Source organism: Piliocolobus tephrosceles, chromosome 3 (assembly GCF_002776525.5).
Source record: "Piliocolobus tephrosceles isolate RC106 chromosome 3, ASM277652v3, whole genome shotgun sequence".
Taxonomy (NCBI): Eukaryota; Metazoa; Chordata; class Mammalia; order Primates; family Cercopithecidae; genus Piliocolobus; species Piliocolobus tephrosceles.
In genome coordinates, this window is record NC_045436.1 from 22,564,294 (window position 1) to 22,583,175 (window position 18,882).

At 34.2% G+C, this 18,882-nt stretch overlaps 1 protein-coding gene across 8 annotated transcripts in view; it reads left to right on the forward strand.

Moving 5' to 3' along the window:
- The window catches only part of SPOCK3 (SPARC (osteonectin), cwcv and kazal like domains proteoglycan 3), a 483,863-nt gene that overhangs the window by 147,281 nt on the left and 317,700 nt on the right, over window positions 1-18,882 (forward strand). Inside the window, exon 3 of one of the 8 annotated variants that reach the window (XM_023228583.2) lies at window positions 5,597-5,605. The exons of the other annotated variants lie outside the window; for them this stretch is intronic. Coding sequence (XP_023084351.2) covers window positions 5,597-5,605 — 9 coding nt within the window. The remainder of the gene's footprint in view (window positions 1-5,596; window positions 5,606-18,882) is intronic. 8 annotated transcript variants of the gene reach the window in all.

Genomic DNA, 18,882 nt, shown 5'->3' on the forward strand with positions numbered 1-18,882 from the left:
CATGTCAATAATGGTGTTTACTTTATATATGATAACTTGAAATAAATTCAATAACTTTAGGCGATTTACTGCAGGAGCAATCTCAGATAGCGTGTACTCACCATCAAACAGTTCTAAATGATTCTGAACGATTCCTAGCATCTATCTTATGGTGAAATGTTGTAAGAATTGTTTAAGCACCTAGGAGGAAAAGGAACAGATATGTTCTGGGGATAAGATTTGTGGAAAAGTATGCTCTGTTGTCACTAGTGTAAGAAAAAGTAGATTTTCTGTCAGTGGTTCTTACTGTAACCTCAATGTATTTATTACAAGTGTCAGAATAATTGCATTCTGTATTTCAAGAGAGTAGTGATGACATATCTTTTGAAATTCTACTTCATAATATGATAGTTAGGAAAGCAGAAACTGAAGATCCTCTGCCTAGTTTCAAATTCTGACTCTGAAATGTATAAGCTCCATGGTCTTGGGCATATTATTTATTGCAAAGCTATTTTTCAATTTTCTCACTTATAGAAAGGAAGTTATAGTAACGCCTGTACCTTGTAGATTTGTTATGATTATTAAATGAGTAAAAAAATTTAAGTTACTACAAACACTGCCTGGTACAGAGTAAGCATTATCTAAGAAATAAAATTATTTGCAGAGAAATTATTTAGATCATTTTGTTCAAAGAAATATATCTTGTTTATATTCTTATAGATCCAGGTAGACCAAGTACCATAGTCTGCTATTTCTGCATCGTGATTGCTATTTGGGCGGTCTACTCATTAATATTCATTGTTAAGCCGTAAACTATCTTTACTTATCAATTTCTGAGGTTAGTGAAAAAATACTATACTTCAAAAAGTTTAAGTTTGTAATCTCATTAATTCAGTGATCAAATGTTTCTCAGTCAACTGTTTTGTGCATTGAGCTAAAGGTTGTAGAGGCTATATAAAGAATGAGCCTTGGTTGATTTTAGGGAGTTTTTGGTTCTATTGCATAAATTAGATATTTATATAATATAACAGAAGTAGAAAGTGAATATTTTCATTTGAAACAGAGAGAAAAAAAAAAACAATGACAGTTTAATGACACTTCCTCTGGGCTTGAAAGAATAAAAGTGTTGACTGTAGCGAAAATGCTGTGAAATAAACATTATCATTATTACCATTTAACAGTTGTAAACACAACAAATCTGAAATTTCAAGGTAACAGTCCTCAAGCCACAGAGCCTGTCAGTTAGCAGAAACCAGAACTATGTTCAGGCTGATCTGATTCCAAAGCCAGATCTTTTTTTGTCTACTTCTTAGGTAAAGGGATGGCAGAAATAAGATCTATCTGAACTTCCACTATTGGCATCCTTTTGTTTTAACTTATTCTGTGTTTGAGCTATTGATTGTTAGTGATTGGACAGTATGTTAGTCTCGCTTTAGTAAATAGATTTTATTATATGAAGCTTTGATGTAATTGAAATGTGGTTCATTTTGCAATAACAAAACAGGGACTAAAATTAATGTCTTCTGATGAACTATTATAGTTAAGTATATTATTTCCCATAGATTTTCAGAAAAATTAAATTCAATAAGCTAAGTAAAATTTCACTATTTTATTATCAAATAATTTTATATTTATGATATTTAAAAAGCTTATTTGTTGAAAAATAGTTAAAACAGATAAAGAACATAAACCCATAAATGCATTAGTGAAGAACTGTAAAAAGAAAGTTTCCACCAATAATTTACTTTCTCATAGCCTAGTAGGTCAAATATCTTATTCTGTTTTCCCCACATCACCATTGTAATCTAGGTAGTTTATTCCAACAATGGATGTTTATTATTAAGTACCCATAATATGTAATGTGCTGTGTTTGACATAAATACCTATATCATAATGGGTTGTCATTTCTGTTCTGGGAACTTAATACAAATATATATTACTTCTACTTTGAGGTGATATGGACTTACCATCTTGCCAAATAAGTTGCCATCTGTACAGAGCCTTATAAAAATGGACTGTATTTCCCCAAGTAAAAATGATGAAGGAAAGTTTTAAAGAAACCCAGTATAGCACAGCATGAAAATCCAGTCATTCCTAGAATATATATTTAGAATGATTCTCTTCCCTTTTGGCTATGACACATCCTCCATCATGACGCTAGATTCCTCTTTTCAAAGGATGAATTTCACCACATAGCTCTCCCTCATTAAAAGAAAAATTACCTCCCATTGAAAGGAAGGAAGCAGATATTTCAATTTAGCATTGTTTGATTCCAAAGTCACCAAACTCATGACCTCTTGAAAATGGTCATCGAAACAACATTGAAACTGGGAATAGAGGTCCTGGAATAAATTTAACTTTCACTGTTTAACAATCAATATGACCTTTCTGGGCACCTGCCAGAGTTTGGTCCAATTTGATAAGCAATTTAATAGCAAAGGAAAAAAGTCTGTTTGGGCTTTTTTTTTCTCTCTCTCTCTTCATTTTTTCTCTGCTCTATAAAGTCTTTTCCCTTCCAAGATAAGCTTCTCAAATTCCTGTAGTCATTCCTCAAAGCACATTTGTTTCTTTTTCTTTTTTTTTTTTTTCCTAGATTCAACTCTCAGGAAAGGAGGAATGATCTGGTGTTATTACTTCCTTTGATCCTGACATTTTGCTTGCCTGTATTAGATGGCATTACCGTTTTTATCCAGATCACTGTTAACTCTGTCAAATGGTTTGCTCATATAAGCTTCCAGTCAAGTGAACTCATCACCCTAGATCCCTCTGGACAAAAGTAGAGGGAGGGAAACAAAAACAGATTCTTCAATTAATAAGCCTCCCACTGTCAAACTGAATTTCCAGGGGCTGTTTGTACCTACAAGACTTTTTATTACATAATGGGTTTCTATTTATAATTGCTCTCATTTTTGATATATTTATAACTTACATTGTCATCTGTTGTAACATTTTAATGTGAAACTTAAAAATATGATTTCTTGATGATTATTAATAATCAATGTGTAGTTTATATTTACTTTCATTCTAACTTTCACCAAAGACACCAAGATATAAATTGAACTCTTGAGCTCTTAGGAGTGTGGGTACCTCAGATACCTTAGCTCCTTTAGTGTGGATATCTCCAAGACTTCCTGTTTCCTATGAAGGGAAATTTAGAACAATTTCAAGACTGAAGGCAGTACTAGTCATCACTATGTCATTTTCGGCTACACTCCACATACATAAGGGGTGTTGCAGAAGCAGTTGTCAAGATAATGTTTCTGGACTATGCAAGTTCTATCTAGATTTCAATTGGCATCAGTGTATTTGCCTTGGGGTTGTGCTGTGACATTTAGTATCAATAGTGGACTTATTCTCAGAGAAGAAAAAATACAAAAGAGAGAAACATCAAAAAGAGGAAAATATTGAAGAGAAACTGAACTTAAAAAAAAAACAGAAAAATATGCAATAGTTTCTTGTGGTAGAACCAATGTTATTAGGTACATTTCCTGTTTGGAGTTTGACAGAGATTATGATTTCCAGCATATTCAGGCAATTATCAACTATATCATTTTTTCTTTTTTTTCTGTTTCACACCCTCTCATGATATAACCTATATGTTTTAATAATTTTAATATATAATAACAAATTGAGAGACCTAATATTAGATGCTCTTGTACATGTGTATTAGCAACACATATTCTCATAAACCATGAAATATAAGACCAATTACTATACTGTGCTTATCCTCATAAGTTTCAAATATTGCAAACCAAGGATTATTCTCCATATTTTACATGACCTTGAAAAGCATCTGATCTTTTCTGCTAAATAGTCACCCAGGTTACTGACATTTCATATCAATAAAATGTTTTCAGTTAACCTACCTAGGCATTGTTTCATTATTTGACATTTGGTGATCTTGGTAAAAAAAAAGTAACATAACAATTTACGTTTAAAAACCCTAAAGCTAAAGAAACTAACTTCTAAGGCTTCAGTGTTATAACTGATGTTCAGGAACTATGAACAAAGAAAATTAATGACTTATATAAGTTTCTATTATCCTCTTTTGTTATCCCTATCCTTCTGAAATTAATATAAATTTTATCAGTGGGTTTCACATCATTCATGATCATTCATGTGGATTCAATACTCTGCTGAATGATATAACCTAGTTTGACCACAGCATTTCAAGTAGACAATTATACTAGCTATCGGGGGAACCAGCCCCCAATATTTCAATGTAGGTTCTTTCTATTTTCCCTAAGAGTCAGCTGGTCTGAGAAATAAAGAGAAAGAGTACAAAGAGAGAAATTTTACAGCTGGGTCTCAGGGGGTGTCATCACATATTGCAAGGACCATGATGACAACCCTGAGCTGCAAAACCAGCAAGTTTTTATTAGGGATTTTGAAATGGGAGGGAGTGTATGAACAGGGAGTAGGTCACAAGGATCACATGCTTCAACGGGCAATAAAGATCACAAGGCAAGGCAAAATTAGAATTACTGATGACAGTCTATGTCCTGCTGTGCACGCATTGTCTTGATAAACATCTTAACAGGAAACAGCGTTCGAGAGCAGATAACTGGTCTGACTAGAATTTACCAGGCTGGAATTTCCCAATCCTAGTAAGCCTGAGGGTACTGCAGGAGGCCAGGGCATATTTCAATCCTTATCTCAACCATATAAGACAGACACTCCCAGAGCAGCCATCTATAGACCTACCCCCAGGAGTGCATTCCTTCCCCAGGATTATTCCTTGCTGGGAAAATAATTCAGTGATATTTCTCCTACTCACACATCCATCTATAGACTTTCTGAGAGAAGAAAACTATGGCTGTATTCTGCCCAACCCCACAGGCAGTCAGACCTCATGGTTATCTTCCCTTGTTCCCTGAAAATCGCTGTTATTCTGTTCTTTTTCAGGGTGCACTGATTTCATATTGTTCAAACACAAATGTTTTACAATCCATTTTTACAATAGTGGTCCTGAGGTGACGTACATTTTCAGCTTACGAAGATAACGTGATTAAGAGATTAAAGTAAAGACAGCCATAAGAAATTTTAAGAGTATTGATTGAGGAAGTGATAAATGTCCATGAAATCTTCACAATTTATGTTCGGAGATTGAAGTAAAGACAGGTGTAAGAAATTATACAAGTGTTAATTTGGGGAACTGATAAATGTCCATGAAATCTTCACAATTTATATTCTTCTGCCTTGGCTCCAGCCGGTCCCTCCATTTGGGGTCCCTGACTTCCCACAACACTAGCAAAAATCCTAAACTAAACCTGCCCCTGAATGTAAGTATAAAATGAACCTGAAATGAAAGGGCATACTTAGGTGTCTAAACAAAGTGGTAATACAGTCCTTCACACAACTGAGCAGTCTGCATGCAGATACCAGGTTGTACACTCAGCTATATTGTAGATAGAAACACTGGGAAAGGAAAGGCCACATTAGAGGGCTTCATCCAGTCACAGGAACACTTAGAGTTGAGCAAGTTGAATTCGTTACTCACTGCAGCAAGAGAGAATGCACACGGTGGGGAACTGTGGGGCATCTCAGTAGGAGCAGGTGACAAAGAACCTGACATAGGATTTGGGCCTGGTTTGAGGAATCTTAGGGAAAGTCTGAGGAAGTAGAGGTTTGCTTTGGGTTGGGTGTTGACAGAAATTTTATGGCAATTCTATGACTAGCTATGTCAATACATCTTATCTGCAGGAAGAACAGCCTAGGGCAACCGTAAAGCTGTAATTAGTTAAAGTACCCCTCATTCATTTTGTGAGAGGGGGCTCTTTGGTATTTTGAAGTTTTTACAATGACCCTGTCTGAAGCGAATGTTCTTTAAGATTGTTAAGCTCCAACAGGAGAACATTATGGCTTATCTGTGAACCCAAGAAGTATAAAATCACATTGGGCCTGAGTTGTGAAGTCAGATCAGTTTCCAGTATCATGGTTGGCCATTCTCTCTCTCTTTCATTCTCTCTCTCTCTCATACACACACTGTCTATCTTTATTATTCTCTCTCCCCTCCCTTCTTTCCTTCCTTCCCTCCCTCTGTCCCCCCTCTGTCCTCCCTCTGTCCTCCTTTTCTCCCTCTCTCCCTCCCTCACTTCCTCCCTTCCTGGAAGAAAAACCTCCAACATGGCACTCTTTTGGGATTTGTATTGCTACTAAGAACTGACCAAAGATCAAGGAAGGCTATAGGTCCCTGCCCAACAACCTCACCAAGACTTGAGAATAAGAAAATCTTAGTCTAAATTCATCCAATTTCATTTTAGTAAACAAGCATAAAACTGTTATATTGCCTGCTCTTATGTGCTTGAATATCTTTCCATTGATATTCCTCATAACTATTAAACTGTGTTGTGGAAGTCCCCAAAGCAGTCATGGACAATATGTAAACAATTATAATACAACTTTATTTACAGTCAATGGCCAGATTTGGCCTGTCAGCTGTAGTTTACAAAACTGCCATGTAAAGGCAAAACCAACTGATCTTCTGGTCATATTGGGCAACTTCTGTAAAAGATTTGGCATAAAACCAAACAGATCGCACAAGGGGTTTGGGGCTCACACTTTTTCTATCCAACCATATGACTTACACTAGTTAATTAACTACCTATCTTGTGCAGATTTCTATGACATGAATGTTGATTCTTGATTAGGGGATTTCAAATGCTAATTAATCAAGTGCTAAGCACCTTTTAAGGATAAGTTGCACACATGTGCTTCAAACTCTTCGTACCAAAGTATTTAAAGTAAATTACCACTCAGATGATGTATTTGTGAGATTTGGGTTTGTCAGGACAGAGATTCACTTAGGTACCCTAAGTATTGGATATTGAGTCTGATGATGCAGGTGTTGATAAGAGAGATGCACTGAGAATTCATGGGAGGAGCAAAGCTATGCTACAGCTTGACATTAGGAAGGCTGGAATGAAGTGCCATTCAGGAGATGAGACAGAAGCTAGACAGTTCTTTTGGTTTCCTCCTATATCTTAATAAAATTCAATTCTGCTTTCCCTACTCCTACTGCCTCATCAGTTCTGTATCTATATATTTTCTCCTTTACAATTTCATATTAGCTGTAGATTTTACTTAGCCATCCTTTAGACTTTCTCCTATTTTTGGCTCCCTCATTGCCTCTCTCTTTCCCAGGGTATTCCAGCTACTGATGTTGCTACTGTATCTTTAGTCATTCACAGAGTTCCCATTTGAATTCTCCAGATGGAGATTTTAATGACAACTTAATCCTGTTGTAAAAGTATTTTTCCATCCTTGGTTTGGCTTTTCCTTGTTTTTGTGGCAGAAATATCTAAATGATGTGTTAGTGTTGTCTTTATTTTATATTAACTACACATGAACATAATATGCCTGAGTGAGTGAGTGAATATATGAATGGAGATTTGACACTCTATTGTGTTAACAGGAGAGCCACTGACTTTTTTTTTTCCTTTTAACGGTATTTCATAGTTAAAAAAAAAAAAAAAAAAAAAAGAAGACATCAACACTTTATTTACTGAAAGTTTGTTAAATGCCAGAAATTGTGTTTGGTGTATTTATGTGTTCCATGTGGTAATATCTTCAAAGCCCAGCAAAGGTGATATTATTCACAGTTTTTCAGTTGAAGAAATTGAAGCTGAAAGTATATAAGTTTTTCAGTGACCTTCGCCAGTTAGTTGTTGAGCTAGAACTTTCACTTGTCTGTATTATTTCTAGATTTTCTGCTATGCCATGCTGCCTCAAAAGCCAGCATAAGAGCAAAAACAGGAATTTATTGGGTGAGCTTCAAAGAAGCATTCTTGAAGAATATAGGATATCATCATCAAGAATATAGGACATCTGTAATCTCAGCTACTCGGGAGGCTGAGGTAGGAGAATTGCTTGAATCTGGGAGGCAGGCGGAGATTGCAGTGAGCCTAGATTGCACCACTGCACTCCAGCCTGGGCAACAAGAGCAAAACTCCATCTCAGAGAAAAAAAAAAAAAAAAAAAAAGAAAAAGAAGAAGAATATAGGACATAATCATAAAGATAAGATAAGAAGTTGGCAGAGAAAACAATAATCTCAAGATCTCCTTTTGACTTCTGGTGGGTGTGCCTCCTCCCAGCCTCCTTGCAAGAGATAATCTAACTATCATTTGTTTTCCTGTCTCAGGGAGGTAGAGGTAGATAGTATGACTACCATCAAAATCTGAGTCAAAATTTCATGGCAGCTGTTGTTTTTGTCATTCCGCTTACTCTTCTAAATTTCACTCTTAACCTAATCCCTCAAGCTGCCCTATAGATTTTTAAACACTCTGTTTAGATATCCCTCCTAGAGCTCTGCTTTCATAAAATGCCATATGATCTTAAATGACTCTTTGTCCTTTCTATTTCCTTTGGGTGGAGATGAGAGAAAGGCTCATTCCCGTTAATAAGAGTGTAGTACTGCTCAAGATTGCTGTAATTGCTTCTTAGGAATGACCAATTGCATGTTCTCAGGGAATGTTTGCAATATAAAAGAAAAGTTAATCAATCGAATAACTAATTGTTGGGACAATTGGAAACTCGTTTGCAAGTGGCATTCCTTAGTGTCAACTGACCTTCTTATGCCTTCTCACTTCCTCAGCCACTAGTGCAACAACATAAATCAGACAGTATCGATGGCAAATTGTCTCTTCACCTGCAAGGTGAACTAACTTAGAGAGTAAGCAGTTGAATATTAGGGACCTATATAGTTCTAAGGCCAAAATCCATGGAAAGTACTCAGGTTTGGAAAATGGTGGGAGTGGAGAACATCTGTTAAAGGCAAATTTGCCATCTATGCATTTTGCAAGAACTCTGCTTGGTGAGAAATTACCTGCTCCCCGCAGATAGCAGATTCTCTCAACTTCTTCATTGTAGGGATTTTAAACTCTACTCACTGCTTTTTCAACTGTCTAAATCCTTTTATCTTTATAGTACGTATGGCCTCCCACCCTGAAACTGGTAGGCACAGTTTCTGATCTAATTTAATACCTACATTATAGTACGTTTTAAATATCATATCACCAAGTCCATAAACAACTGTGCTAATGTATAAAGTAGCTCAGCACTACTCAAAACACATTACAGTTGCCAACACCATAAAATCCCATTTACTTGTGCTTAAAAGTGTTTGATATTGAATTTGCTTTCCCCTGAACTGTAATTAACAACGTTCTGAACTGCTTACAAGATTCAATTGACTGGCATTATTAATCACACATTCACAGAGAAGTTGACTATTAACATTTGATTTTTTTCTTTCTTATGTGTTTTTGGCATCTAATCACTGACGAAAACTAAGGAAATGGCCCTTTTCACCATGTTCCATGGACATCTATTTTCTTGATGTATTTAGTCTATAAAGATTTTTCTCCGTTTCTATTGGATGCTGATTCTAAATTTCTATAGACATGGAATTAAACCAAGAAACAGTATTTCTTGTCAAGAGGAACAGTTTATTCCAGATAATTAAATCCAGGAATGTTAAGAGGAAACACAGCAAGGAGCATAAATTAGATTCTATCAAGGATATAGGTCGTTCCTCATGAATGGATACTGACAAAACAATTTTGTGGAAAGCTTTGAAAAGTCATTAATAGTTTTGAAAGTTGTGAAGACTAGCACATTTTGAAGAGGAAAGAGATAAGGTTTAGTTCTGTGTTTTCAAAATGTACCTCAGATATTCACAGGTGTTTCAATGTTTCCTTTTCTTATATTTGACAGTATCTTTGAGCCTGCATCTAAGATTTCTGCACATATACTGTTGTAAATGCTAGAGAGGTCTTCTTTTTTTTTTTTTTGATTTGCCCAGATCCCATTTGGAGATGCAAAGAATAAAATGTAAACGCCAAAATAGAATAAATTTAGAAAAACAGAGATCTTCCCAGTGATTGTAGAACTGCTTTCTTATTTATAAAAATTATATAGAACTGTATTGAGTACAAAGCCCTAGAGTCAGACTGTAAGCTCCAGGCACACAGGGGGCACTTTACTTTTTGCCTAGAGCTGCAATATAAGAGGACTGTAAGTATTTGCTGAGTAAATCAATACACAATAATAATTTAGGTTAGGATTCCTAAATTATTTTCCATAGCAGATTGCTACTTGCACTTGGAAATTAAATAATAAAATTAAACATTAGAAAATTGAAGCATAATAAAATTAACCTCTTATCTGTAAATTCAGGTAAATGATGATACCTGCATCATAGGGTGATTATGGGTTATTATTATCATCATTATTCAATAAAAACTTAATACCTGAACTCTCTCTAGGTATTAAGGACTCATGAAAATATATTAATTTGTTGATTTTTCCAGAATGCATACATCAACCTTAAAATACTTAGGCTTGCTTTGAATCTGGAAATAAATAAGAAATACATATCTTGCAAAACCAACTCTGATTATGAGTTTGCCTATCAATTTCACCTCAGACAACTTTATTTTTTGCTATACCTACACCCATCCCCATTCCTTCCCAATACTCCAGATCCCTCTGCACACGCACACACACACACAAACACACACACACAGAGTTATTACCTGTGTGATTTTGATACACATAGGTATACACGTACGTAATAAACATTATGACCTGATAATACAGAGTTTCTGATCTGATAGTGCCTGTAGTTTCTAGATTTCTCATACATTCTTGCATCTTTGTCTTTTTATTAATACTTCTGCAGGAAACATCATACCTAAGCCATCGCTCTCATAGCATGCATTCTGACCCTGATCATGTCAAACTAAGGAAGGTTTAACATTTTGTATTAACATGTAGCTACATTATGTTGCTATCATGACTCTTTCTATAGAATGTAAATTTCTATAGAATGTAAATTATGAGAGCAGAGACTATGTTTATGTATTTCATCTTCCAGGGGTTAGAGGCTACCATGTTATGGTATAAAGCTGTTAAAGGAATAATTTGTTAAACTAAAGTCACGTTTTGTTGCCTCCTTTTTTCTTTTCTTCCTTCTTTCCTTCCATCTTTCTTTCCTCTCTTACATTTATGAATGGACTCACCTGCAAGTACTTAGTGCAATAAATAATGAAATTAAATGTATAAAATACCTTACAATGGTTACCAATAGTAATATATTCTTCTATAACATTTAAAAGTTACTTAACTTTGGGCCATATTAAGGTGCAAATGAGGAGGACAGAGCATCGATAAAACCAATTATTTGTTAAATTTTAGTATTGGGCCACGTTAGAAAATCATTCTTTTCCTTTTATTCAAAAGAAGGAACGGGGAAGCAGCATTTTATGTTTAACATGTTTGAAGCAACTTTCTTTTTTTCTAACTTAAAACACATGTAATATAGATATTGTCTTTCTGTACACAGGATTATTCTAAAGGGAATCTTGTTCTCTTAAAAATGTTCTGGTAGTTTGAGCTAAGATGCAATTAGATAAGAACATCTTGTGCATTTCCTTGAGTTTCATTTCTACACTTTTTGTTTGGGCTATAGCTTTTTTTCTGTTATAGTTGAGATAACATTAGTGCAAAATAGTAGACAATGCAGGATTATTCGCCTCTAAAGAATTTTGGAGTCTGTGTGTTTATGTAGAATGATTATCCTTTGAAAACCTATCTCTATATTTTATGAAAATTATTATCCTTTTAAAACTGACATTTTCAAATCATGAAATACATACTGAAGGAATCTCATTATTTTAGATGCATATATTATTTAAAGTCACTTAATATAAAATGAAATGAGAAACTTCTGGTTTATTTCATCTGTACAATTTTTTGCTTCTTATTTTGATCTCAATTGGCATATTTTAATGCAATGTCTAAAATATCAACTCAATTCCATGCATAGTTTTGCACATAAGTCTCAGATTGCCAGATATTCATTTTTATCTCATGTGCAGACTTGACTTAATTATGGTAAATATATATTTATTCATATGTTTCTAAAAGGATATAAAAATAGCAAGCTAAGTTATCAAAAGAACATATAAAATTTAAAATGTTTCTAATTTTTAGTTTTTGATGTCTGAAATCACATCTTTTTGACTTTCTTGTTATACATTATTGTCTATTATATTGGCTAATGCAAAAAATAGTTTCACATTGTGGCATAAGCCTAATTAATTAGTGGACACCTAAGAAAATAAGCAGTTTGTACAGTTTTAAAAAATTGTTTATTTTGTAGATTATTGTTATAGGGGATATTTGTGAACATACACAGTACAATTTTTACATTGTTTTCCATTGCATAGAGTGTAAGCATTATTTAAAATCTTCTACTGTGTGTAGTTCATTATAATTAGAGATGTAAAATGCAAACTATATAATATTAGCTATGTTATAAACTTTTTCTGAGGTTTATTTTTTAATATACTATACTTTTATTTTTTAGAACAGTTTTAGGTTCCTAGCAATACTGAGCAAGCAGAAGGTACAGAGTTTTCTCATATACTGTCTGCCTCCAGTACTCAGGTCTCCCATAATCAACATCCCTAGCAGAGTGATCCCACTTTGTTACAATTAATAAACCTTCTGGACATATCATTAGTCTCCCAAATCTATAGTTTACATTATGGTTCACTGTTGATATTGTTCGTTCTACTCATTTGGACAAAAGTATAATGGCCTGTATCCACCGTTATAGTATGGCACTAAATAGTTTTCCTGTTCCCCAAATCCTCTTGGCTCTGCCTCATTCTTGTCCCCACCCAAACCCTGGCAACTATTGATCTTTTCATGCCTCAATAGTTTTACCTTTTCCAGAATGCCATACTGTTGGAATAATACAGTATACAGCCATTGTAGACTGATTTCTTTCACTTAGTAATATGACATTTCCCTTGATGTCTTTCAATGGCTTGGCGTCTCTTTTCTTGTTAATGCTGTGATTCATTTTAATGTAAGTTTTTAAATGTGCAAACATATTTATCTTCCATGGCTACATTTGTTGATAGCTGCTTGATAGGCATAGACTAACGCAAGAGAGAAGAACAGATATATGTCCTAAATCACATACAAAATAGAAGTAAAATATTGACCAGGTGTGGTGGTGTGCACTTGTAGTCCTAGCTGCTTTCAAGGCTGAGGTAGGAAGATTTCTTGATCCCAGGAATTCAAGATTGCAGGGAGTTGTGGTCATGCTACTGAATTCCCGCCTGGGCACAGAGTAAGACTTCATCTCTAAAAAACAAAAAGAAAGAAGCAAAATATTGTTATTGTGTTTATCTCCCTTTATCATAAATAAAAATGATTTAATTGTACTTTTCCCAGTTATCAAATTACTGAAATATTCACAGACTTTTGGAGATGTGACATTTTATTATTGATTGAATTCATAGATTTTTATCAGAAACTGCAAACTTTGAGGCAGCAAGTCTGGGAGACACATCTCTAACTATATTTCTCTATGTCATAGAGATCAATGTGGCTCAAAGAATCGTCCACAGAGTGGTGCTGCTCTGTAACCTGAGTGGGATGGGTGCAGAAATTGAGTGTCAGCATTGGAAAAGCTTTCACAGCAAGCAACTTGACAGAAAAAAATTATATATTGATTCATTCTAATAGCAATGAATTTACTTTTGTATTTTACATGTCTTTGTTTTTATTTCAGTTTTTACGTGGTTAATTTTCTTGTATTTTATAAAAGGTTTGTTCTGTAATCGACTGGGGGAAAAAAAACTGGTTCTTCATGACAAACAGCTTTAGAAGTGCTGCCAAATAGTACAGGAACACACAGCAAAGTTTACTGAATTTGAAATTAAACAAAATGAGTACACAATAGGACAATTTTAGTTAGCAATAACTTATTGTATATTTCAAAATAAGTAAGAATGGAATTGGAATGTTCCTAAACCAAAAATGATACATGCTTGAGGTGATGGATATTTCAATTTCCCTGATTTGATCATTACACATTGTAAACTTGTATCAAAACATTATAGGTACTCTATATATATGTATGACTATTATGTATCGATAAATTTTTTTTTTAAAGGAAATGAGTGAGATTTGACCTCTCTTTCTTTGAAAATCCTGACAATAGAAAAAACGAATCACTATTTTATCAAATGAGAAAAAGAGTTTCCAGAGATTTTCTAGCAACTCCTTGCCCTCCCTGGGTGGAGGAGAGGCTCTAAGATGGCCGCCATGATCCCGACATTCTGGTATTCATGCTTTTGTGCTCAAATTCGGGCTAGTGACTCACTTCTCCCAACAGTGCTATAGCGGTAGGATGTCATTTTGAAATCAGCTTTAAAAAGATCACATTCTATATTACCCAACTTCTCACGCTCTCTTGGAGTTCCCACATTAAGGGAAGCCAAGATGTGAGTTGCCCAGTGGAGAGGCCCATGTGGCAAGGAACTTGAACTGAGTCAGTGAGAAACTGAAGCCCTCAGTTCAAAACTTAGCCAGGAACAAAATCCTGCCCCCAAATACGTGAAGTATTGGAAGATAATTGGTCAAGACTTCAGCGGAGCAAGCAGCCCTGGTTGACACCTTGGTTTCAGCGATGTGGAAGAGTTGCAGGCAGCAGCATTCAAGTAAATCATGCCCAGATTTCTGCTGTTGCTGCTAAATTTTGGCATAATTTATTTTGTACCTATGATAAATCTTTGCTAAAACAGGGGGAGAATCACGTACTGCCACTGCAAACTCAAGTGGATTCCTGGGAACTGTTGTTAGCGGCTATCTTCCACATGCCCCTTTGCTGATTATTGTAATTCTGTTTTGACTTTCAGGTTGGTTATTTGGCAGTATTATTTCACTGTTTTGAAAAAGGTTAAATCTAAAACCAAATATTGGGACAAACCCCAATATATACACATACTAAATTTTTGAATAGTGCAAAGGGAGTTTTGAAAGTCTTCTGTTTCTATAATGTTAAAGAGATAATAAAGAATATAATAGTCACAAAGCAAAGCTTTTAGATAAGAATGAATCATATTTTAGTTCAAAGATTTTAGAAACCATGAACTATGAATGTAACACTGTTACTACAAATAACAGCAACTATGCATCAGATTCTCAATTTATACATGTAGAAACCAAATGACAACAAGGAAATAAATTAAAAATAGCATTTTAAAAACAAAAATAAAAACTCAGTGGGAACAAAACAGCTTTTAGTTTGTGTCTAAAAACAGATATGTTCAAAAAAGCTATTCACAGGTATTAATCACAATAAAGAACTCAGAGGGAAATAATTAAAGTTCAGTGACAAATACATCCTCCTCAATCCCTAACCAGTAAACAATACAAAATAGCTTATTTTTGCTACTAGAGGGGGAGAAAAGCACAGAAATACATTCTTAATGCAATAATGAAACAATGAATGCACCATTTTTCAGGATAGCACTTTCTTAAAAAGATAACTATTATTTTACTTTCATTTATGATGACCGTTATTTATTTTACAGAGTAATTGGTTGAAATTTTGAACAGCTCTGTATTTTTGTTGACTCTATAAGAAAATATTTAATCAGACTGACATGCATTTAACGTTTATATGTTATATAAATTTATTTTTTATTTTTGTTTGATGATATAATTAGTCTTATAAACTATATTCAGTATTTAGCATCATAGGTGATTTAAAATTATGAATTATAAACACTAAGATAATGCCATTATAAATATCAAATGTAAAATAAATATGGAAATACTATAAATATTTTTACTTTATTAATATAATATAAATGTATTAATGTTTATATTTATTGCACATATGGAAACATAAATTTTTACAAAGAATGCAAAATAAATATGGAGATATTGGTATTGTTATTTTGCTTAATCAGTAAACAATATCTAAAGTTTTGATTTACTAATCTAAGAAGCATTCTAGGATTAGAAGCCTGTTTTTAGTACTTAGAGGTGCTTGACCTTAATTTAGCCTTTTATTTTCACTTTAAATTGAGGATCATGAAAATGTAGAATAGATATTTGCAACCTGTGTCTAAAACTTTTTCTGTATAGTACATCATAAAGCTTTTTATAATCTTATTTTCCTTGGCTTCAGAATATACATCATGATTTCTTTTTCTAAAAATATGATAAATTCATCTGTAGATTATTTCCAAAGTTAGATGAGATACTGATGGTCAGAAAAGAAAAATAAAAGTACTTAGAAAATTTAGAGACGTTAAGATTTTAGAATAGAATTATGCAAATTCTATTAACATTGTTAAAATTAATGTTCTTTAAGAACAAGAAACATTTTCTCCATCTCCACAAAAGTTTTTTTTTGTTGTTGTTTCCTGTATGGAAATAGAGAAGTATTCCATTAAATATTGTTTTTTCACTTTTTTAAGCCTTCTTCTGTGGGTGAGGTATAGGATAGTATAAAGTAGTTTAGTACAGTGGTCTTTTTCAGTAGAAGACCAGAGAGTGAATATTTTAAGCTTTTCAGGCTTTATGGCCTCAGTCATAACTATTCAACTTTGCTGTGGTAAGCACTAAAGCAGATATAACATGTAAAAGAAGGAGTGTGGCTAATAAAACTTTATTTACAAAAACAAGTTGTGGGCCTGGCCCATAGGCCATCATGGCTGCTGACCTGTGGTATGCTGGAATGGTTTCAAATGCAGGCTTTGGACTACACTTCCGGGGTTCAAATTCCAAGAGTACTTCTAAATAGTTGTGTAACCTTTAGCAGATTATGTAATCTCTCTTTGCTTCACTTTCCCATCTGTACAATGGGAGTGATAGAATCACTTACCTCTTGCAGATATTGAGAGTAAAGTGTTCAGAACAGTTGCTGGTAGAGGGTGAGTAAGTAATAAATTCAAACCACTATTTTTCTTAAATGTTTTTACATGTGTTAATGTCTATGTAGTTACAATGAAGATTCTTAATATTTAAAAGTTCTTACCATAATGAGATATCATCTCACACCGGTTAGAATGGCGATCATTAAAGTCAGGAAACAACAGATGCTGAAGAGGATGTGAAGAAATAGGAACGCTTTTACACTGTTGGTGGGAGTGTAAATTAGTTCAACCATTGTGGAAGACAGTGTGGAATTCCTCAGGGATCTAGAACTAGAAATACCATTTGACCCAGCGATTCCTTTACTGGGTATATGCCCAAAGTATTATAAATCATGCTACTATGAAGACACATGCACATGTATGTTTATTGTGGCACTATTCACAATAGCAAAGACTTGAAACCAACCCAAATGTCCATCAGTGATAGACTGGATTAGCAAAATATGGCACATATACACCATGGAATACTATGCAGCCATAAAACAGGATGAGTTCATGTCCTTTGCAGGGACATGGATGAAGCTGGAAACCATCATTCTCAGCGAACTATCACAAGGACAGAAAACCAAACACCACATGTTCTCACTCATAGGTAGGAATTGAACAATGAGAACACCTGGACACAGGGTAGGGGACATCACACACCAGGGCCTGTCGGGAGGTGAGGGCCAGGGGAGAGATAGCATTAGGAGAAATACCTAATGTAAATGACAAGTTGATGGGTGCAGCAAACCAACATAGCACATGTATACATATGTAACAAACCTGCACATTGTGCACATATACCCTAGAACTTAATGTATAATAAAACAAACAAACAAAAAAGTTCTTATTCATTGAGGCAAAGTATTTCTTTGTGCCTTTCTCTGACATAAATGAATCATAAGTTTTGTATATCAATGTAAAATTAACCAGTACATATTCTCTATATATTCAGAGGGATTCTAACCTCAATTTTCAGAGACTTTCAGAGACAAATGAAGAATTGTCCCAATGGCACTGTCCTTTTGACACAATTTATTTTATTTATGTTTTTAATCTGTGGTGAGTCAGAGAGCATAAAATGCTCTGTAAAAAATAAAGGGCTCACCAAAGTGTTATAAATGAATTCTTTCAGGATTCTAGTACACAACATGGAAAAATGAGTGCTACTTTGGTAATAAATGTAACACTTGGGGGCTTGAAACAGATAGTTTGTCTCATATAGATAATTCCTTTATACCCAGACAAAGCTTTACCTAATCTATTTTGTGATCAAATCACGTGTTCAGTATTTCTACACAGGAAAGTTTTCTCTTTTGTGAAATGTATTGGCTTTACTATTATGCTAGTCATTCTTCCCATACTAAGATGAGATATGTAAATGAGATCATATATATGCCATAATATATAACGTATTTCCAAAAAGAACAAATTGCCATTGCTATTTTTTAGCTTTAGAACTAGCAATGCCTTATGATTTAGCTGATCTATCAAAATAGAGGAAGCAATAAAAGTTAATCATAATAGGAAAATTCTGAAGTTTGATTTGACAGGGTTTGGGAGATTATAATCACAAAAAACAAAAATCATAGAAAATTTCCCTCCCAACTCCTTAGCATAGAGTTACAAAATCATTATATTATTTATATTTCTGTGTAGATATATAAAAATTAACAAAGTATTTGTCAATAAGTGGAACAATACCATATTAAACTTTGCTTTGATTATGGAGATTTTAATGAAAATTAAATGGTTGTAGAAAGGTTAAAAATCAGGGGTCTCCCTGTCATTTATACTTCCCCCAATTATGAATATTTGGCTGGTTGACCTTCTCCTTGGGAAAAAGTAGTACCTTTCAGTGTGAAACTTCTGGCCCAATTTTTTCTTTCCTGGAGAAGATTAGGAGCCCAAAACACTTTCTGTAATTTTTGTTGTGTTTGTAATTATGTTCTATTTGGGTGGCATTTGAGACTAGGACCCATTTTTCCACTTCCTGGCTTGTGGAAAAAATAATTCAACAGTGATGGTTGTTGCTTTCTGCTTTCAAGCAAGACTTAATAGAAACCAGTAGGTCAAGATTGGGAAGTTAGTCGGGAAAGTAAGTTTGGATTCAGAATAACTGATGGGTAGTAGGGGATTAATGAAAAATCCAGAAACGAAAATAAGCCAGTG